At 37.0% G+C, this 23,554-nt stretch overlaps 2 protein-coding genes across 2 annotated transcripts in view; one reads left to right on the top strand and one right to left on the bottom strand.

The window, feature by feature from the left end:
- Positions 1-306: 306 nt before the first annotated feature.
- On the top strand, positions 307-9,077 carry LOC121726022 (zinc finger CCCH domain-containing protein 11B-like). The gene is made up of 7 exons (XM_042113237.1): positions 307-420; positions 629-705; positions 1,009-1,128; positions 1,397-1,543; positions 2,875-3,013; positions 3,736-3,906; positions 7,639-9,077. Exons 2-7 carry the CDS (start codon positions 643-645, stop codon positions 8,559-8,561), a joined length of 1,563 nt encoding a protein of 520 aa, XP_041969171.1. The 5' UTR covers positions 307-420; positions 629-642; the 3' UTR covers positions 8,562-9,077.
- A 2,567-nt stretch (positions 9,078-11,644) lies between these two features.
- Positions 11,645-23,554, bottom strand: part of LOC121726330 (paired box protein Pax-6-like) — a 63,875-nt gene continuing 51,965 nt past the window's right edge. Inside the window, exons 6-10 of the mRNA XM_042113645.1 lie at positions 16,157-16,333; positions 14,627-14,709; positions 14,128-14,291; positions 13,595-13,761; positions 11,645-13,053 (exon numbers count right to left, since the gene is read on the bottom strand). Of these exons, the coding sequence (XP_041969579.1) occupies positions 12,968-13,053; positions 13,595-13,761; positions 14,128-14,291; positions 14,627-14,709; positions 16,157-16,333 (677 nt within the window). The 3' untranslated portion in view covers positions 11,645-12,967. The remainder of the gene's footprint in view (positions 13,054-13,594; positions 13,762-14,127; positions 14,292-14,626; positions 14,710-16,156; positions 16,334-23,554) is intronic.

Genomic DNA, 23,554 nt, shown 5'->3' on the forward strand with positions numbered 1-23,554 from the left:
TTTTAGTATGAGTTTTGTCGCAGATATTTACGATGCGATGTGAATTCGCAATTCTGTGTGGGAGCCCTAAGACAGCTAATCTTAATTTTATAAGAGTTAAGACCCGTATAAAAAAAGGTTGATTATCACTGCACTACGTGGCCTACGTCTACGTCTACCGTGAACCGTCTACGGTGCACCACTTGGCACTACCCGGCTTTCGCATTCCTACCTTTTTCTGGCAAAAGTTACTTGCTTACGCTACCATAGAGCTCTTTTTGACCATAGACTATTGTCAATTGTGATTTGTGAATGTCCGCCATTCTTCCAATTTCTTACAAGTGACGTTCGACATCTCTGGCATTTTTTGTTGAAATAATTTGTATTGTTGTGTATATAATTAATTTAATTAGAATCTAAATTTATTTTAGACTGTAAAAGGTAAGAAAAATCTAACCAACATTCATAGAAATAGTAAAAAATCACTTTCCAACCAAAAAGCAAAACGCGACTTCAAAGTATTTACGTGTATTTCTGGGTTCACATTTCAGCTTTAATCCACATGTTTTCAAGCTATTGGCTGTAAAATGTGTAATATACTATATTTTTTTCAATAATTGTGTGCTTAGAAAGTGTCTGATATTTACAGATCCAGTAACTCAAATGATGGATTCTCCCACAAAATCAAACGATTGTTACTTTTACTACTATTCCACATGTATCAAGGTATGTTATACCCAGTTTGATTTGCTTTGTTTATTTGTAGAAATAGACTATATTGAATACCACACTGAAGTAAGTTTCCATCATAATTCTTAACCTTATTAAATTTTTATTGGTGAAATCATGTAATGAGTTATAAATAGTTTTACTACAAATTTAGGTAAGTTTTGTGCCTTATCACTATCATAATGTATCTTTTAAATACTGAATGTTTTGGAATAAAATAGTTGTCAGCATTTAAAAATTTCATATAATTTCTCTCTTGGTTATAATGCAACATTATTTTAAATGAACTAATCTTTATAGGGGGATAACTGTGTATTTCGCCATGAGCCTCTTGCTCTGGGCTGTGAGACTATGTGCGCTGCCTGGCAACAGGGCAAGTGTATGGACAGAAGATGTAAATTACGTCACATGGAACTCAGGGTAAGTTTATTATCTAAAATTATATCATAAACATCATAAACATCTACTATATTTTGATTCCTAGTATGTTTGTTTGTATCAAATAGGATCTAAAACTATTGGTCATGTTGTAAAACAAGATGTAGACAAAAACAATGATAATCTTTTAAAAATTAATTACTATATTCTTAAAAGTTATTTTATTCTTCTTGAAAATAGGTAATTGGATTATGTTTCAATGTAACTAGCATATTTAATAATATAGCAATTTTTATATTATTTTTTTTAGAAAAACCGTAAGCAAATTCCGTGTTACTGGGAGAATCAACCGAGTGGCTGCCGGAAAAAGTATTGTCCGTTCCTCCACAAGAACAGACATGCAAGCGACATGAGGGCCGATGAAGTCACCCCTGCTAATACTGTCCCAAACACCACTGTAAGTTATAATCATTCATAATGTCATTATTTTCCTTAATTAGCCAAGTAGGAGACTAGGCTCATACTTGTCCCTGTCTAATACATGTGTAAAACCCAGGATAAGGTTTCACGTTACTATGGGGGAGAGCTGTAGCCTAGCACTAGGATCCCTAACACCTACCACCCTAATGCCCTAAGGTCCTAGCCCTAACCATATGTTTTTGTGATATATAAATATATTTAATAAGTCCAGGAAACCTGCTACCATGAGACTTAAGGTACCAGGCGGATAGTTGAAGGGAATAAAGGATGGAAATGATTTTCTCACTGTCAATCACCCAGGCTCAGGTGACTGTGGTTAGGCTAAAGGTGTCTTGGCCACAGTGAGAGGTTGTCGGTAGGGATTTGGGAGTCGGTCGGAACACTTCCAGAGAGTAGCCCTGGACGAGTGTTTAAGGGTAGAAAATGGAGATGAGTGAGACACAACTAGAAGTTGATATCTGATTTATTGTAACTAATTCTTACAATATATACTTCTTCACTTTTACGCACACAAATATTTACAAGTCTCCTAAACACAACACATATATGTACAAATTATGCTATTCATCACTTTATTTAGAGTAGGTTGAGTTCAGTAGTTTAAGAATGTGATGAGTGTGCGACAACGCGAACTAGTTAACATGTTCAATGCTGAACAACATGTGAAAAGTTTTTGGCAAAATATTTTAATTTATCCAGTGTAAATTATCCATTTTTGTAGTAAGTGGGTACAACAACATACATACACATTACACATACATAACTTTTGTGTTGGATAGTAAAATATAACTTCAGTACCAACACTAAGTGGGACTTTAGCCTAGATAGTATTAGTATTTTCTCTTCAAATTTTTTATTAATATGAACCTAAAGATTGAATTATCATGAATGCGACAATACTGGTTTGTATGTATTTCTATTAAATACCCTCCGCATCGACACGAAGCTAGCAACACTTATTCATAGAAATACATAGAAACCAGTAGTGACGCTGCGACACGTCGTCTGCGGTTGCTTCATGTAGCCCGCTGCCAACTGGCACCTTAATCGTGATCAGTTGGCTGGGTTTGAAATAAGGCGCCCAAATTACATAAGTCTGCCATCTGCCTACAAATCAACTTTTCTGATCAGAGAAGTTGATTCCTAGTCAGATGGGGGACCTACGTAGTTTGGTCGGGTTACGTCAAACTCAGCCGACAGATCACAGTTAACATTGAATTGACATGATCCGACCAAATGACGTTGGTCTGTCATCTGCCTAGGAATCAATTTCCTCAATGGTACATAACATATGCATAACAATTTCAGGCTCAACCAGCGAGCAGCGTGCCGGACTCGACCACGGCGGAGCAGCCGGCGCTGAGCACGGTGGTGCCGACGCCGGTGCCCGCGCCCGCCCCGCCGGTGCTGCAGCCACAGCTGCTGTGGCAGCAGCAGAGGCAGCAAGGTATGTTTGATATAAAACCTTGGCTTTATATTAGTGTTATTATATGAGCACACTAGCAGCTTTTTACCTCATGTGTGTATATCTAAAGTTTGCTCAGTCTATTTTTCAGTAAAGTTTTTAGTGTTGGATTTTTTATATAGTATTGGCCACATATAATTTTAAGATGAACAACTTACTGTATCTACTGATAATGACGTGTTACTCTCTGGTCTACCAATAACAACCCATCTAACATTTTATATCCAAATTGCCATTAGTGAGCCTGTGTGCGGCCATTCGCTTTCCAGTTTTTACCCGACTACGGCGAAGCAAAAAGGAGGGTTATGATTTTGGCCTGTATGTATGTATGGTTGTATGTATGTATGTATGCATGTGGTAATGGATGTTCATCTGTTCCCTCGTAACTTTAAAACTATTAAACGCTAGAGCAAGAGCCTACTAGAGCAAAACAGATTCATTATAATATTATATTAATATAATAAAGGGCATACACACGACCACGGCTATCCTTTAAACATTTCCATATCCCTATAAACTGTTTTCTTGTTTCGTACTTTTTAGAGCGTGTTTTAGTAGTCGGGTTTTAGTTTTTTAAACTTTATTTTTATGAAAGTTGAGCGTCGTCCGTACATGTCGTTGCTAGTAATTTCGTTGCTTCGAAATTCATTTGTAACGCCATTATAAATTTCAAAATGCTCATATCATCTTCAACTTGATTCCAGTGGTCCTCGACACTGCGATCTTGGGTGTGCTCCCCGGCACCAACGATCTGATGCCGCGGCGCATGGTGGCTCACCCCCACCCACACGCGCACCTCCCGCACGCCATGCCCCACCCACATGAGCAATACGCACCGCTGCCCGTCGACAATATCGTCGTCAACTTCGAAGAAGGTATGCGGCTATATTGAAGTTACATGTTCTAAGCCTGGCTATATCGCGAGTCGCAGTACTGAGAAAGCAGCCCCATATGATTCGATTTAAACGGTACAGATTCGTATTTATTGTGGGTGGGTTATAACTTATAATGTCACATAGTGAACCTACATCATTTTGGGGTAATTTTTTATGAAACGTTGCATAATATAAAGCATAATAAAAAATAAGTTTGGAGTACTGCGTCTCCTCGTATAGCTGAGCTTACGATGCCAGACTACTAAATTGCAATGTATTGAGGAATTATAAATTCTCGGTAGTCATTTGAAATGATTCTTATTTATATATATTTGTATAACATTCTTGAATGATTTAAACCGCTGAAGCTGGTGGCGTTTGAGGCTTAGGCCACGATTCGCGAACACGATAAACAATATTATAATGTTTAAAAGCTCACTTAGAATATAATACCGCTTTATATTGTTATACATAAAATATTGTAACATCGTATGGGTATGTATTGAGCCAATATACGGGTGCGCTATTGCAATATACAATATTATATTACGAGGGTAGAAGTAGAGTATTTATTTCATTATTTTAAAAAGTCGATGAATGTTAATCGATTAGTTTTAATGTTTCACATCTATTTAATATTATAATGCATAGAATGTGTTACACTACAGGTTAGGTAAATATGTTATACACCTGAGGGTAAAATTAGTTTTATTTACTGTGTAGCTAATTCAAAATATTCAATTTACTAACAGATGTATTTTATTCGAGTTAGTACTTTATTTCTGCCACGAGGGGCACGGTTTGTGTTGTTTTAGTCCTTATGGCAGCCTCGCCTCTGTAGTTATGAATTGAATAGGTTATCTGTTTCGAGCTCTCTCTTTTAAAAATATGTAGTCGATATTTTTGTATGTGCAATAACATAGTGTATGCAATTTCATATCTTAGCTATTAGAGTAGAGTTTGCTTTTCATTGAACGTAGGATATAAAGCATTATATTAGAGGATAAAACGTGTAACAATATTTATATACACACATTTAAACGGTGATTGTTTTAAAACGGAAGAGTTTGTAAATTTATGTGTGGAAATGTTTTTTTATAGAGAAAATAGGTATTAATATATGGAAAAAATACAAATAAAAATATATATACACGAATTCATTTTTTATAAGTGTAAAAATATGCTTTACGCCTTTAAATTGTTTGTCTGTTAGACTAAGGTGAAACGATGAAATAAACACATGTGAATTTATATTATTAACTCTTATAATAATATTTCGCACCATCAAGTAGATAGATAAAAAAAGAAAAAAAAAGTTAAAATGTAGAATTATACCGTATTATATCAACACGTATGGTTTGTGAATGTAAGACTTTGATACTATATCTAATATAAAATATTGTGCTTACGACGACGTATTACTAATGTAGTACGATACTATGAATTAAAGTGCTAGAGTATGTCACGCATAATATCGAAGGAATTAAAACAAATAGTTAGATTTTCTAATTTGTTTTCGATCGAGAATTCGGTGTAGGCACAACGGGTCACTAGCATGATTTTAATTCAGAATATCGTTTAAAATGTATTCGTATAAAATTAAGCGTTAGCTTAGCGATTTTGAAACGCTTCCAATGAGAGTAGGTAGCTAGTAGTCCCCTGTTAACAACCGAGACGATTGTTTTTTTTAATATTTTTGCACTGAGAGAAGTTCCTATATTATATCAGCGCATTGATTCACAACGTCAGTTCGAAATTCCTGCATTACTATTGGTCCACGTTGACACGTGACTAGGCGTTGACCAATGAGCGCGCGATATGTTTTCGAATCCCAGTTGAACGTGCATTGTGAATCAGGCTCCTGAAGAGAACTGCAAAAGGGGGAGTGAGGTCATGTACCTAGTCATTAATCAATATACCACATAATTATTATGTTGTAAACCTGGTGTGGGGTATTTTAGTTTGTATAGTTTTAGTTTAGATATTTATTGGATTTTTTTTACTGTTCCCGTACTGTGGGTAGTTATTTATTTACAAATACCCACATGCTACGTTATTTTAAATGGGAATGAGCATAAATTGTTAGTATTTTTTGTATTTTTGTTACATAATTCGGTTTAGACAATAGTTTAATGTTATTCTGGTCCAAAATTTATTTTACTCAAGAATGGATTGACTATTCGTTATAAAACACATCACAAAATCTTCTTATAGTTAATTTTTATTGAAAAAAAAAAGATTTAGAGCAATAACAGTTTGTTGTTCTTTTAGTTGTAGTACAAAATAGATTGGTACCTTTTGGGTTAGGTTTTTGGTTTCGCAAGTACCTGCTTAGTTTTTCTTTTGTCTTAACTCTAAGGTTTTTATTCTGTTGTATGAATTCAGCTAATGGTCTGTTTGAGCTTCATATAATACCATAGTATAAAGAGGGGAAGTAAGTTATCTTCATACAAACGCAACGCGCGCGGCTTGTATGTGTGCGCCATAGTAACTATGCGTCGCCGTACGCACACTTAACAAAATCTCAACCCGTTTCTCAGTGCGCCAGTCGGGGCTTACACTGCACGACGTTCGCGCGTCACGGCTTTTCGGCACCGCTAAATGAATCAAAAATGTCTGATAATCGCAGGAGAAACTATTGCTGTGTTAATAATTCATCACTTCCAGAATTGCCGCCGCCGCCGCCGGCAGGTTTATTTTATCATTTTTAGGGTTCCGTACCCAAAGGGTAAAAACGGGACACTATTACTGCGACTCCGGCTCCCATACAAAAAAAAAAACAATTTTTACCTATTTTTGCTATATAACGGTATTGATACCTTGGTGCGCGAGTCCGACTCGCCCTTGGCCAATTTTTTAAACATAAATAATCATACTGCTCTGTATCTTGAATACATTTGTATATTTGATAGAAAAAACCATTGCTGAACTTTATTGACTAAATAAGAGATGTGTTATATTCCTAAAATTGACAACCCTAAGACGGTAGGCAATTATTGTATCGCGGATTGGGCTGGAGATAACCTACTTCCCCTCCTTATACTATGATAATACTGCCTGGAGCAAAAAATTGCGCCCTCTACACATTGTATGCTTTGGCAACTGTTTTACTTTATTTATTATATTATGTTGGGCGTCCAGTTGTTACGTTGTGTATGTTACAGATGTTTTAACGAGAAGTAACATTTAACATATTAATATATCTACATCTCCTAGCTGGCATGAGGTCTTTTGTTAGCACTGTACGATTATTACGGATACTGTCTGTTACATTCTCACAGATTGTTGACTAGGGGCCGATGAGGTTTGTGAACCATCCCATTGAGATTACATGAGTCGATACAGATAGTATGTAGGTATGTTTCAATGGAGATGATAAAGGTTGTCTTCTCATCGGTGTCCATCGTAAACAATCTGTGAGATTCGTTCGGAGCTCCGAAGTGTTCATTTGAAGTTGTTATTATATTTAAACACATAGGAACTGATATTGGAACTAGAAAAGGTTTTAGTACGGCTTCGTTTCGACAGAAATTGTGTTAACTTTAGTATCGAGTAAATAAATGCGTTTCGTAATACGAGTGACGTTTCTTTCAAACCCGATCCCGGCTCCTAGCTCTCTTTCAGACTGGAAGGACACACCCGTAGTAATCGTACACGTGACTTTACGGTCTAGAGATCTGTGCCGTCGTATTGCGAGATGAAACTAAACGATTACCCGGTGTGTTCTTGCAGAGTCCGATAATGAGAGCGCTCCGTCATTCACGCCGACGAAATGTGCCGATGTGCCGGAGCCGCGAAAGCCGGAGCCGGAGACGCGGCCGAAGTGCGAGGAGCTGGAGCTGCTGGAGAAAATACAGGCGGAGACCGCCGCCTTCTACGACTACGCCGCCCCGCCCCCCATACTCAAGCCGGACGAGAGCAAAGTCATCAAACTCAATCTGTCCACGAAATACAACAAGTCACTAGACGAACTAGCCGGCAAGAAGTCCTACGCCAAAAAGTCGTTGGACTTCAAAGTGATGTCCCTCGACGAAATTAGAGCCACCAAGAAGCCGATCAAAATATCCACGAAAAGCAAAATCACCACTCAGACTACGTCCGGCAAGAAAATAATCAAAGTGGTCAAAAGTAACTCGGTTATCTACAAAACGCTCACGGACGCTCCGCCCACTAAAACTAATTCAGCACCGAACCTAGCTCTCAAAATCGGTGACGCGAGTAGAAAGCGCACGATCTCAGAAACTAGTGACTTGAGCGTGCAAGAAAATGAGCTAATCGACAACTGCCACGATTTCAAGAAGATAAAAATGGACGTGCAAACGCCCAAACCCGTTCTGCAATTGAAAACTAAATCTAGAAAGGCCGAGGAAGAAACGTGTAACGAACGAGTCAGTTCCAGCGACGATATTCTCAAATCTGACGATGAGGTCGAATTCGTCAAAGAATCTACGGACGACAATATCGAAATACTCGACGATCTTTACAACGATTTCAAAGATACGAGTAAAGAGGAGGAAGTCATAGATTTGTGTGAGGACGAAGACGTAGTTATCACAGTGACAGATATAGAATTAGACGCGAATAGTTCAAGTAATAATGAAAATAGCGAACAAAATGTCGATTCGAATACAGACGTTTTTGATGTGGAAACGTAGGAAGCTAAAAACGAAATTATTTAGGAAAAACACTGTGATATAAAAGTAAAGTAACTTAAAAGTACAAATCTAAACAGAACTCGTGGACATGTAGCTAGATGACTTTGCTACCACAAATGATTGAATAAAAAAAAGTATAATATTCTATGATTGTTTGGTACCAACTTATTTTGATTAACGACCAAACTAAAAAGATGAGGATGAAAGAAAAATATATATAAGAGAATGCTGAATGAGACATCAGCAGCTTTAGGTTAGTAGCCGAATTTCGCTCTGTTTTGCGACCGGACTTTAGTTATTGATGTGAAAAAGTGGTTGGTGAACAGTGCCTTTCTCTAAGCAATACTGTAAACAGACAATTTATTTCTAAGGACATTGTACCTACCTCGAGAGGTACGTTATTTTTTTAAACCTTCCCCTGTATTTCATAGATTTGTACCGCAAGAGGTACCTATATTATGTTCTTGTTATTAACACAATATTATTTATTTCTTTTCTACGCGTAAATAGCTTATTTGCAAAACTTGTCATTGTTTTCGTTATATTCAAATTATAGCAATAATAGCTAAATAATAGCTTGAATTATTATTACCTACCTAATTTAGACAAAACTTTGACTAAACGTATTTCTATGAATATTCGTTTCAGTCTTTTAAAACTTATTTCAACTAACTAAATTGATATTTCATATGGATACTACGACTTTAATCTGAGAATACCATCTTGTAGTTTGATAGAACAGACAGAAACGAACAGCGGGGTTAAAATGGTCGCTTTGGAGAATCATATATTGAATCATAATATCGATTAATGATTGATCACCGCGCGCGAGCGCCGCGCGAGAGACCAATCATTGATGTAAGCGAATCACTATATGAATTGCACGCAAAGTGGAGTTTAAAAGTGATTCGCTTCGATTAATGATTTGTCTCCGCGTGCGAGCGTCGCTCGCGGGACCAATCATTAATCTAAGTGAATCACTATATGAATTGCATGCAAAGTGGAGTTTAAAAATTAATCATATTATGATTAATTATATGATTCTCAATAGCGACCATTTTAGCCCCGCAGGGAACGATGCAATGTTGCTTCAAAATTGGCTCACTGAATGAAACACAATAAAAGTTTGATCAAAAATGTATTTATACACGTAATGCAATCATAAACAATTACCGAAATCACACAGTTATTCACAATTTATACGTAGCTATACATTACACTAATGTTAATAAATTCGAAATGAACGCCTATAGCTATGTAATTGATTCTTACACATACGGACTTTGAGACACGTTGTATATTTACATACTCGTCGTACATACAGAGCTGAGGGACCTATCAGACAGAGAGCGGTCACGAGATCAAGCGTTCAAGCAGTCAGTTTTGAGTTTACACTTACACAGGGGGCGTTCTGACTGCGTCAGAATTGCTCCTGTGTGACTGACCGCTCGAACGTAGAATACGAACGCACTACGTTTGAACGCGTGAGCGCTCTCTGTCTGATAGGTCCCTTAAATTGAAGATAGTGTAAGTCCTCGTTATCACTAATCTTTTTTTGTGTAAGAGCCTGGTAAGTTATTTTTGCCTATGAAATACAAAGCATCTACCTGGTCCAGGCATAAAAACCTTCAGAACAAAAAGTTTTCAAAAAGGAAGAGGTTATATTCTATCGTCAATGTGGTAAATTAATTTGATCTACTGCTTTTAAATTTGTTTACGTTTAGGAAGAAAGTGCAAGAAGGAAATCAGAAAAAGCAACCTTGCCTTTTCTGTCTAGAAGTTAGCAGTAGAGCCAGTAGAGATCATATTATTATCATGCTACTGCTATTATGCTGAAACATTTTATGAGAGCCGATGTTGTAAGGAACCTTACAGTGTCTTCAATAATGTACAACTTTATTTCTACAAACAATACTTTTGGGTAAACTAAAAATTAGACCTTATCTGTGACTTACTAAGTCTTGGACTTTGTCGTGTATAGTTATAATTAGTCCATTCGCGTTAAATGATCGTAGTTCGTAGTAAAGTATTTTATTTCAGAGTTTCTGTGATTCTTAAAGGTGAAGCCAAACGAGTGTAATTTTGTGAGTCGTGAGTCGCAGAATTTCTGCCGCGTAAATATCTTTTCATACAGATCATGACTCACAAAATTACGCTCGTGTGAATCAAACAGGACTTTTGTATGAAACTGAATGCAGCAGAATTTCTGCCAGCCGAAATTCTGCGACTCACAACTCACAAATTACGCTCGTTTGGCTTCACCCTAATACGAGCAAAGCCCTCTCTCAGATTTGCTCTACTTTCTTCTGTCGAGTTGCAGTTCTTACAGACGAACGGCACTTGCAGACGGCTGCCGTCGACAAGCGTCGACGGCTGCAGTTGTATCTGCCGTTGGCAAGTGCCGTTCGTCTGTAAGTAGCCTAATTTTGTTGTGTTGTCGCGCGATAATATTATACAAGCATTGCCAATTCAACGCATTAAATCAACGCCTCGCTGTAAGTAGACGACATTATGGTCCTGGTAAGAATTCAGATATCACTTTGATCTTCTGGTTAAAAAAGTGAAGTATTCTGCATTTTTCCTGACGCGAATGAACCAATACACTCTTTTCTACGAATACCTATAATTTTACATGTAATTTACACAATATACAATTTACCTTACATCTAGTACACAAACTAAGTATAAGTTAGTCACAAAATAAAACGACTATTGAATATTTTGTTCTACTAAAGTATTGGGCAGAAAGCTCAAAGGACGCGTCGCATAATATACCTAAATATTAACCTGTTAAATATTGATATTTGTTGTACTATCAGAGAAGTTGATTCCTATGCAAATCGGGGACCTAAGTAGTTTGGTTGCGTTACGTCAAACCCAGCTGACAGATCACAATTAACATTGAATTGACTTACGGCGGTTCCCAATATTTGATCTATCTCTGGTTTGGCCCTACTAGAGATAGGAATAGCTCACATTAGACATTAGAGACATATATTTTATGTCAATTGTGAGCTATTACTATCTCTAGTAGGGCAAAACCAGAGATAGATCAAATATTGGGAACGGCCGTTATTCGACCAAATAACGTTGGTCTGTCAATTGCATAGGAATCAACTTTCTCGATGGTACAAAATGAGAATATATAGTAATACAACAACTACCGTATACTCTCCTGAACAGCTGTAGATACAAAGACTTTATGAAATAAAATAAGGAATTCAGATATTTCGTTAATGTTTGAAAATTAAGATTATGACAAGATTTATTATGTATTTATTGTATTCTATTTATTAAAACCTCATTTTAAAACATTAAACAGACAAAATATAGCTCCTATATACTCGCAGCGCGGCGTCCTTTAAACTTGAATATTATGCTGTGTTTTGAGACGTCTCTTGTGCTCTATTGGGCTTCAGATATGTTTATTCTTTATACTATGCGGTACTGACAAATAAAAGGCATTAAACTATAATTACAGCGTTGCTATAAAAATATTAATTGTAATGGCTTCTTAAAACCATTTATCAATTTTTTCACCTTTACTAGTAGAGGTACTTGATTAAATAACAAGGAGTTATATCTATTTATATCGATGCCTGGAATCTGTTTCTTTCTTCTTCTGATTTGGATATTTCTATATTGTGCGATGATACTTTTGTGCTTTTTTTACTTATAATAAAATTGCAGTTCACTCGGGAGAATTGAAGCTTTCTCTCGGTTGCCGATAGGTGGCGCTGAACGATTTGTCGCGCTATTTTTTAAGTTGCATCATGCATATTTGTTGTTACATATTTCTAAATCACAATAACAATGGTTAATTATTATAGAAGCGATAGGTGGACTAGGAATGTGAAATACCTCGATTGCGGATAATTCAAGAACTTACTCAAATCTTCTACACAAGACATCCTGTGTGCTTAGTGTAGTATGTAGGTAGGTACTAATAATATAATAAGTGGTAGATGGTAGGAGGGCTAGCTGCAGATTAAGGGTTAAATTTAAGGCGTGCATAGGCTCCGTTTCTAAAATTTTATCTACAAAAGTTTATCCATTTAGCAGCGTAGCTAATTGTATTATCTTTTAACGTTAGCCAGTGCGTTATACATAAACTGAACTAAAAACACATCAGAAACCATTTGTGAAGGTTTTTTCATTTTCCTAGTCGAGCTTTCGCTTCCATTAAGTTAGAGCCAGTGGCGGCCCTAGGGGGTGGCGAACAGGGCAATCGCCCGGGGCCTAGCACTTTCAAGGGCCTCGCAAAGACCTTCCACCCGGGGCCTCGCAATGGGTAAGACCGCCACTGGTTAGAGCATCAACTTTTCAAATTCCTGCTGACACTCAACTCCCATGGAGAAATGTAAGTGGTGGGATGGTATGTTCAGTTATCAGTACCAGGTCCAGGGTCACTGCAGGCGCGCCCAGTACTGCTGCTCCTGCGCCGGCACCGCCAGCGGGACCGACACCCCCGCACCCAGTAGACCGCCCAGCTCTGGGGAGTTCACTATCAATTATCGGTTATTAGCACTTCCACAGTCCACCATACAAAAACAAAATCTAGTCCCTCAAGTCCACTCCAATATTCATTATAAAGTATTTATTTATAATGGATTATAAGGATTATTATTTTATTAATTTTATTAAGGGTGGGTTGCACCAACTTACTTTAGCTATAATCTTTGGTTAAAGTTAGAAATGGAATTTGAGCTCGACAAGGCTTTGTGCCCGGTTCATAAAGCCCGCCATGGAAAATCCTCGTTAGAAAAACTCGTTGCTACTATAAGCATTGATACTCTTCATTTTTCTGGATGGTGTAGAGTAGGTGATTGAGATCTAACCGCGGCTATGCCACCTAGGAGTGCCCCAGCAATCTTAACATAACAACACTAGAAACGAAAATGAATCGACATACCTACTGACAGATTTTAGTAATAAAATGGCGGATTACATTGTCTATTCTTCCGTAGAGAGAAACCGTTTCTATGTTGAACATGCTAAGCCTACTAGTTAAAAAAGTTCTATATGACCCTCACCTTGCGCCGACGAGGTGGGCTCATGCTGATAGCCGTGGTTGACGTAGGGCTGCCGGTAGCCGAGCTCGTAGCGCGGGTAGCCCAGAAAGCCGGACTTGCACAGGTCGGCCTCCGCCTCGCACGCCGGCGCCTCCATGCCGCCGCCGTAACCCATGGACGTGAGGGGGCTGGTGATTAGATGTTTTGAAGATGTTCGTTTATGATACATTTTTATACATTGTTAGTTAATCTTAGCTTTGTAATTTTTCGTGTATAAATAGTTTTCCTCATAGAATTCATAATTCAATTATTTTATCACTTTAAGCTGGCCGTGAGGAAATTCAACTCTTTTCAGGTCTGATGGTTCACATCTGACGTAAGCCATAATATTTTTGGTGCACCTGTTTAGGTGGTTAATATAAACTGCGGAAATGTCGGTGGTCAGGTCGATTTGAAGGTACTTTTATACACATTGCTTGGAGATCATGTCCAAGTTTGCATGTAGAGCGCAAACGCATAACTCCTTATCAATGTTCAGTAAGGTAGTTGCTTACCTGTACGTGTCAACGCTGAGCGGCGGCTGGTAGGGCGGGTGCTGCGGCGCGGGGTGCTGCGGCGCGGGCTGCGGGGGCGGCGCGTACGCGCACTCCGGGCTGCGCCGCTGGCTGCGGATCTTCTCCTCGCGACGCCACTTCGCGCGACGATTCGAGAACCATACCTTAGGGTCGGGTTAAATTAACACGACGCGCGCGGGTGATACCCAAGTGCGATGTTGGGGCTTGACTATATAAAAAGCTAGCCAGATTGACAGAAGCGAAAGCCAGAAATTGTTGAAACAAGCGCTAGTGCACATGATAAATTATTGATGACAAGGGCACTTCTTTGTCAGTTATTGGCTAAGGCGCCTTAAAATTTCACATAATATGTTTTTAAATTTGGCCATTAAATAATAAAGTTTGATAAAATTTGTGTCGGATTTTACAGAATTAATTGTAATTTATAGTAAGTACTTAACTGTATTTAGAAATAACAAATCTTTCATTACTAGCTCACCTGTATTCTCGCTTCGGGCAGACCGATCTTCGCCGCGAGTCTCTCTCGAGCGAAAACGTCGGGATAGTGGGTTCGCTCGAATTCTGAATAAAGAATTTTATATTTATTTAAAATTTAAGCTGCTAATTTTTAAGATAAGAATGAGTGGTTTTGGTCTTTTGTCGCTATAGTAGGTTTCATGGCTCACACAGATGTGAACATCTGTATCTTGTACTGTACTGTAGGTTCGTACGACAGCAACAATAAACATTAAACATTATCATTTGTACATTTCTACACCGCTCATTCTTTCTTCTGTTTCTAGGTATTGGTAGTATGCCTTTGCAAGGACAATAATGAGCAGTTTATGCACTTCAAAGACTATGACTCTTAGGTCCAATTTCAGCAACGTATGTTAGTGTTAACAGCTTGTTAAAAAGTCATGTCTTCTATTTCATCCATATGAAAAACGAAAGAGGTAACGTGATACTAATTCGAGCATTAAGTTAACAGTCGTTAGTGAAATAGGGCCTTAACTTATATCATATACCGGGTGTAACAAAACAGTGATAATACTTAAGAGCCTATATGACCCTAACTTGACTACATACTTTAACCTAGATCTCAAAATCTGTAAGGTCTAGAAAACTAATTTTTGACACAAGTAACTTCAGTTCATAAAGATTACATGCTCAAGACGAAAATACGATTACTCAAAAAATGCTCGATAGATTCTTTTTTACAAAAAACCTTGTTTTAGACACATTTTTGCTTGGATCTTCGAAGTTTGCTGTCTTTTCTTTAATATTTTTTAATATCTAAAAAGGTATTGATAAAACTTAAATTTGCTCAAAACACTTTTTTCATAATCATTATAGTTCGTCTTTTATTCAAGTAAAACTAACTTGGCGATGATTCCGCGCCGTCCTTTTTCACCTGGCATATGAAAGACGGGCGTGAGTGTGAGAGAAGAAAAGAGAAAGAGAAGGACGATGTTTGATTTTTAGAGTCAGGTGAGCTCTTAAGGCTTTGTACGTGTTCCTTAAAGAGAGTTCACTGCGAAAGTAGCAAGTTGAAAGATTAAAATTTTTTCAGTTAACTACAAGGAACACATACATTAACCGATTCAGTGCGGTGTAATTTTTTGCAAGTTTTTGCGCCTGACTGCGAACAAATATTTCGTAACTCCTCTGAGGCGCATGCATGTCATGCATATATTACGCCAATGTTCATGTATGTTGATATGAGATTTTGCTGGTTTTGGCGTTATAGATACCTATTTTATAAAATAATTCGGTGGCCATATTAATCACCAATTGAAAATGTTTAAGACTCCTGAAGTGTAAGTTTTTATGCAATATCCTAAAACTAATACTGTACACGTAAAATACGTGACAAATAAAGCCAATTTCATTGAGGGGAAACGCCACACGCCATACAGAAAAGATACCCATGGAGCCTCTGCGGCGCCATCCGTACGGAATCGGTTAAATTACATACTCTAAAGTATTAACACTTCGTTTTGTTACACCCTGTATAGTTGATGCCCACCTCGTTCAAGACTATCAATCTGCTCATTGGTGAAGCTGGTGCGGTTGCGCTGCAGTTTCCTCTTCAGACGCAGCCGGGCAGCGTCCTCGTCAGCACCGCTGGAGCCGGCGTTGGAGTTGTCACCTGACCCCGTCTCGTCCGAGTGTAGACCTTCGAGACCTTCTAATGGCTCGTCCCCTGAAATATAGGATCCTGTAGTCAAGTCGTTATCTTTATCGCTTCTTTCTAGAATTGAAGATCAATGTATGGATTGGACATTAGACGAGTCGAACTTCAAAGTCGTATGAATTCACGAATGCTTTAAATGTTAATTAAGTACATATTACAATATTTTGACCGGCGATTCTGTAAAGGATCGATAAAGAAAATGTTATGGCTAAAGTGCAAGATCTCAGTACATATTTGGATGAAGGACCACCTAGATTGTTGATGTATAACTAACTATGTCTCTTTTGCACACGAACATGTTTCGAGTCTCCTCTTCTGTCACGTACCGTGAATATAAGAGATATTAAGTTGTGATAGGTCAAAAGACAATCCGCACCACGAGCGTACTTAAGAATACCTAAAGCAGTCAGAAATTTAAACTATAAGGGAGATCGCAGATGGCACACTTTTTGTGTGATCGAGTCTGCGGCGCACATACAGTTTGCATGGCCGCGCCATGCCGACTGTAATATTATGTGCGCCGCAGACTCCCTAAGGCTGAATATTATTAGTATTTGGGCAGTCGAATCAGTTGAAAGTTAAGAATATTCTTAAAAGACCTTATTAAATATAGGTAATTTTTTTGTAACATTTTTCTTTATCTTTTAAAGAATATAATTTAGGGATGTTGAGGAAGTGATTATGAGGAAGAGGAGGAGGAAGAGGAATTGTCCCGCGCAAATTTAGAGGATGCGGATGAGGAAGCGGATGAGGAATGGGATGATAGGAAATTATAAATACTAGCGGACCCAAACCAAAAGCCTTTGTCCAGTCTGTATATAACTAGGTAGTAGGTAGATACATTATATAAAAAATATTTAAAAGGGCATTTTCCAGTAGACCAAACTATGAATCTAAACCATTCTCAAAACACACACAATAAATAATCATCAAAATCGGTCCAGCAGTTAAGGAGGAGCTCAGTAATACACACAATACACGCACACAAAAATAATCGGCCAAGTGCGAGTCGGATTCGCGCACGAAGGGTTCCGTACGGTTATAGAAAAAAAATAGTATTTTTTGTATGGGAGCCCCCCTTAGTTTTTTTATTTTATTTTAATATTATTAATCATTAAAGAACACATACAATTAAGGACTTTGTGAAAATTTCAAGGGCGTAACTGTTGCCTTTATTGATTACGAGCAAAAAAGGCCAAAAAAATCAAGTTATAATATTTAAGAGAGGCTCCCATACAACAAGTATGGGAGCCTCCCTTAAATATTATTTTAATTTTGTTTTTAGTATTTGTTGTTATAGCGGCAACAAAAATACACAATCTGTAAAAATTTCAGAAGGCTAGCTATAGCCGTTCTTGAGATACAGCAGACAGACAGACAGACGGACAGATGAACAAACAGACGGACAGACATCGAAGTCTCAAGTATTGTTGTCATGATTGGATACGCGACGCGCATGCGCAGTGAAATTTCTCATAAATTGCTCTTACATTTTGAGGAAGCGATAGCGGAAGAGGATTTTTTTATTTTTATTTAATGAGGATGTGGTAACGGTTGGGGAACCCAAAATATTGCGGAACTTCCTCATTATGAGTAGGCGGAAGAGGAATCCTCAGCAACCCTAGAATATATTTACGAATATTTACAAATTCTTCCAGTATCAAAACAAAAATGTATCTGAATACATATATGGTAAAAAAGGCCAGGTTTACATTAAAATATATAAGGGCGTGCGCGATTTACTTGTCTATTAGCAACTTAATTTGAGATAAGTTTAATCTGTCGGAGCGACCAGCACCGGATGGGGTTTTGAGAGTTTGGATTATGAATGTCGGAAGGAACGGTGTATGCTCTCAAACGCATCGTCTCCAAATCTGATGATATCTGATTAATCACAGTTTTATTTCAGCACATAACTATTATACGCCCACAAGCATGGAGGATGAATGCAATATTATTCCATGGCCATCGAATCAGTTTCTAATATCGCCCGACGATCCTATATTATGTATATATTTAAATTCTATACTTCATATCATGTCATGATAAGATCGAAAGCGACTAGAAAAATCGCATATATACAAAAACTAATCATTTATTTTGCAGCTTCGTTTCACATACTTATGCGAACTTTATAGACATAATATACTTAAGTATATTACATTGATCCGTAAAATAAATGGTGCCGCCTACAGCATTATAAATTAATACTTAACTCTTGTTCAAGTAACTCCCGACATAGCTGCGGGCTGATTTATCTGCAAGTGTCTGAACTCCTAAACTTGCAAACTTGGCGGCCGCGAACTGAACAACTCATAATTAATTTCACAAACAACCAGATAACACGATTTATTTCATTCACCATTTTGAACCGTTCTCAAACTCAAACATTTTAGCTAAAATTTTAGATTAATAATAATAATTTACGAAGTAGGTACCCCTAATAAATTCGTTTATCCATTTTTTTTATAGTATATCTAATGGTACGACTTGCTCGTTCCAATTAATTGAACAAAAACCTAAACATTTTGCGGTACACTTTATGGAAAAACTATCACGCCTATTGATTTGTGCTTTGACATCTACGAATAATAAAAACTAAGGAAAAGTAACTCCGTCAAAAAACATGCTCCACAATACTTGTCAAAAAAGTGTACCTTAGGTACACATTTCAATACATTTGCAATATTTAGGTGACCCTGAGCGGTACTAGGCTGACATTACATGACAGATCAAAAGGAAACAAATTTAAAACGGTAATAGTATGGGAGTTACGATTCCTTAGTTTTTATTATTCGTAGTTTGACATAGTAATTTTTATTTAAATGTAGATGTCTTATCATCAGTCAGGGCCAGGCCACAACACTGCGTTGCGACGTCGTATCGCAAAAACAACCTTTAAAAAGCAATGTTTTTTTTTGCGATGCGACGCCGTAGTGTTGTGGCCTGGCCCTCAGTCAAGGTGTGACGACGCGAGCCCTCACAAAGCTCGGCTTTTAGCTAGTATAATATAAGAATATTGTTATACTGTTTTTGAACGTTCAGTTAACAAAAGTTCTACCTTTATATTTTAGGCAGTAGGTACTGTCAGGCTGTGAAGAAAAAGAATCGTTTGATTTCATAGTCTTTTATTTCCATTGAATAGTCAAGACTACATAAATACTAATTAGTAACATGATCTCAACATAGAATAAGAAAAGAAAAGAAATAGGACGAAGCTATACGCAAATTATTAATGTTTTAAATCATCTACAATAGGTATTTATATAAAATTACCTACCAAAAGGGTTTCCCCAACAAGAAACGCAAAACTCTACACACCGTAAATTACAGTAATCATAATAATTCAACTATTCTTTGGGAATAAATTAAGTTCAAGTGTCAGGTCTCGGTATCTGCGGGGGCGGCGAGGGGGCGGTGCGGGGCGGTGGGGGCGGCGTGGGAGCGGTGAAGGGGCGAGGGGGGAATGGGGACCGTAACGGGGGCGTTCATGCGGAAGGGCGCGATAACGGCCCGGCCTACCACGCAGCGATAGCCTTATCGCTCAAAAATGTATGGCTAATAATGGAGCGTTTCAGCCGTTGATAAAACTAAATAACTTGAGATTTATTAGTGGAATTTCTACATTCCCCTTTCGGCAAAAACCGTAAAGAGAAACGTACGACGAAGCTTAAAAGTTTAGAATAATGCCCGCCCGCAATCCCGTTTCGCTGAAGTTAGTTTATCGCTCGGGAACCGTACATTTTTCCGGAAAAGATAGTATCCCGAAACTCGAAGTATCTCCATACCAAATTTCAGCAAAATCGGTTCAGCGGTTTCGTCGTGAAGAGGGAACAGACAGACACAATTTCGCATTTACGAAAATAATATTAGTATTGATTCAAGGTTTTCTTAGTTAAATACTTGTTACTTACACTACATTCAAAGATAATACCTATATTATTAGATACACAAAGCATGAAGTTACAAAATCTGAGTATTTAGATTTTAGACAAACACTAGATTCATAGCTCTACGTCGTAGACGCTCGTAGCTCGCCTACGCAAGACGCCCGTTTAAATCTTTATAACGTAAGTACCACTGTCACAGGTAAGTACATAAGACATTTTATTCTGTTTAAATTGTTTTTGATCTCAATATAAAACGCTCTGTATGGATAGCTATAATGCTACTAATTAAAATGTCATGTATTAACCGTCCAATATAAGAAATGCAGTGGCAAATTAATGTTTTAACTGACGATGACGCACTCAGAGACATTTAATTACTAGCTAAAAGCCGAGTTTTGTGAGGGCTCGCGTCGTCGCTGTGCCTTGACTGACTGATGAAAACACATCTAAGTACATAATATAAATTAAAAATTACTATATTAAAGCACAAATCAACAGGCGTGATAGTTTTTCTGTAAAGTGTACCACAAAATGTACACGTTGTGGGATATACTAGGGCCCTGATGATTAACCTTCAATTGAATGAAGATAATGTAAGGGTTATGTATGGGGATATGTCAAAATTTTTAATTAATTACATTGTTCGACTCTGAGTGTATATATATATATATATATATATATATATATATATATATATATGTTTGGGCTTTCAAATCTTTTTATTATTTTGTACTTATATATAATAAAAAGTATATATAATAAATGTATTTTATATATAATAAAAAGATTTGAAAGCCCAAACTTAATATTTTTATTTTATTGATCCCAACTTATGAAACCTCTAGAGGCGAACTAAGCCCTTGGGCCCTAGGGCGTCAGAACAAAGGGCGTTGCTTGGTCTAGACTAGAACTAACCTTTCTCAGAACTTTAAGTTTAGATAATAATACCTTTTTGTAACTATCAGTAAGACGTCATGTTACAGCTATAATGTTTCTGAAGTATGGTTAAGGGTTACCTGAATATCAAATCTTGGTTATAATTTAGTAGGTATGTAATTATTTTAAGCTATGGATTTCCGCAAAGTAACGCCTGTTATTTGGTGTTATGGGTATTCTTAATCATATACTGAGAAGTATTTTTCTATGTGAAATATGTTTTAAAATCATTTGGATATAAAAAAAAATATATCGAAAATCATCATCATCATATTCAAAATTTAAATAAATGTCACCATGTCGAGATTGTTTGTAGCTACTAAGACTGTAATGAGTTGTATAAAGAGATATATGAGATATATATCTAAGGTTTATTTTCTCAAAAATATCAACGTCGTTGCTTAATACGACCCGTTGGTATGTAGAAATAAAAAAAACATTTTTTTTTAATAATATGACTCTTCAAAACTACGAGTAAAGGTGGCGATTAATATTATCATATTATGTAATTTGTATCATAATATTGTACGTATTAATATTATTTTCCTACTATGATATAAGTAAAACGGAACGCGCACGTTTTCATAAGTATTTTCGCCACTCCATTCCGCCAAAGACCACGTCTTATTTTGCTACGGGGATTTCTTATAAATATTTACGGATTTCTGAGGAAACGCCATTATTTATTCCCAACGTTTTCTTAAACGTTAGAGTCCGTATCATCTTACCATTTAATTAATAACGATTGAATTAAGATTGTAGATTAAGACACAAAGAGAATATTAACATAAAAATACTAGGCGTAAATATAATTCGTAACCTCTTTGTAACCGTTACAAAAAACAGCTGCGTATATAATATTTTGTAACATATACAGTATACACCGTGTAAAACATAATTTACACCGTATATATAGTTTGTAACAGCATATTCCCCTGGCATTGGCAGCGCGGTGGAAAAACGTCATACCGTCTGTCAGCCTCACATTAATGTTTCATGAGGCACGTAGATCCGTATCAGATAATAGATGTGTCTCTATTCGGTCCGCGAGGGGCGCTAAATACTTCTGGCACGTTTGTGATGGTGTTATAATGAACTGTATTTATGATGCGCCTTTTGGGTGGTAAATTGATTACAGTTTTGTTCTTGTGTAACTTAAATATATGATACAATGAAAACGCCCGGAACTTCGTTGGCCGAAATTAGTTTATTTTATGTTATATTAGTGTATCGTGCAGGAACCTTACATTTTTCCAGGATAAAAAGTATACTGTGTCCTTTCCCGGGACTCAAAGCGGTTTGAGCGAGCAGAGATTATAAATAGACAGACACACTTTCGCATTTATAATATTAGTAAGGATTTTTAGGGCTACGGTTGTTCAGTCCTCAAAATATATTGAATATGCTTGGCTCTCTCAGATTAACAATGTGTATAATACCTCAATCGTGGGAATCGCAGTCACAATAGATTTTCAATTGTTTTGCCACAACCGGGTACCGTTTGGGGATTGATGGGTTAAGGCCTTGCTTACTTAAATTATACTAGTTTAATGAAGCTTCGTTTTTGTTAATATTTAAACGATATTTTACTCATAAGAATTTTGTAGTTGATAGGAAATGGATAAAAAAAAGATGGTTCAATGTTGCATTTTAATGGTGGAATCTAGGATAGCAGTACACACCAATCATCCGTTAAAATATAATCTATGCTCCAGTTATTTTAATTGAAATTATATTGTATCACGTACAACAAGGAACTTTAATAATAATTAATTTCTAATTTGTTCCAAACTCGCTTTACTCTTTTCTAATGTTAACATTTCGTCGCGTAACCTACTACGTAACCAGTGAATAAAACGATCAGATTCCCACCAACCAAGATATAAACGCGTAAAAATATGTTGCAAATAAAAATTATATTTCGCGATCGCTAGTCGTATCACGTGTCGGCCATTTTGTGCGATGGCGGCGAGTGCACCGATACGCCCGCGACCCGCATACGTAATGTGAATATTCACGGTTTTTCAGGAAACGTTTAGAGGTGTTCTGAATTGATATTGCGTATTATGATAAAGTACGGAGTTTCGCTGTAATATAAGAATTAGGAAAAGGTCTACTTATAAATCTTTTGTGGCTGATTTATCTAGTTATTCCCTGAACAAGTTACTATACTCTTTATAGTTCGGGCTGATTTTACGTATAATATAACAAGTAAAAGACGATTTTCTAAACTACCTACTTTGTTTTAAAGGTGTTTGTTCAGATTTAAAATTTAAACGTCAACGAAAGTTTTGTAATCATAATGTTAATTGAAATATTTAGTAAATTGTAAATCACTATTAAAGTAAGCGCTCTACCTTCATTATTAAGCACCATTAAAAATTAATAATAAAAAAGATCCAGT

This window comes from Aricia agestis, chromosome 4 (genome assembly GCF_905147365.1).
Source record: "Aricia agestis chromosome 4, ilAriAges1.1, whole genome shotgun sequence".
In the NCBI taxonomy this organism is placed as follows: Eukaryota; Metazoa; Arthropoda; class Insecta; order Lepidoptera; family Lycaenidae; genus Aricia; species Aricia agestis.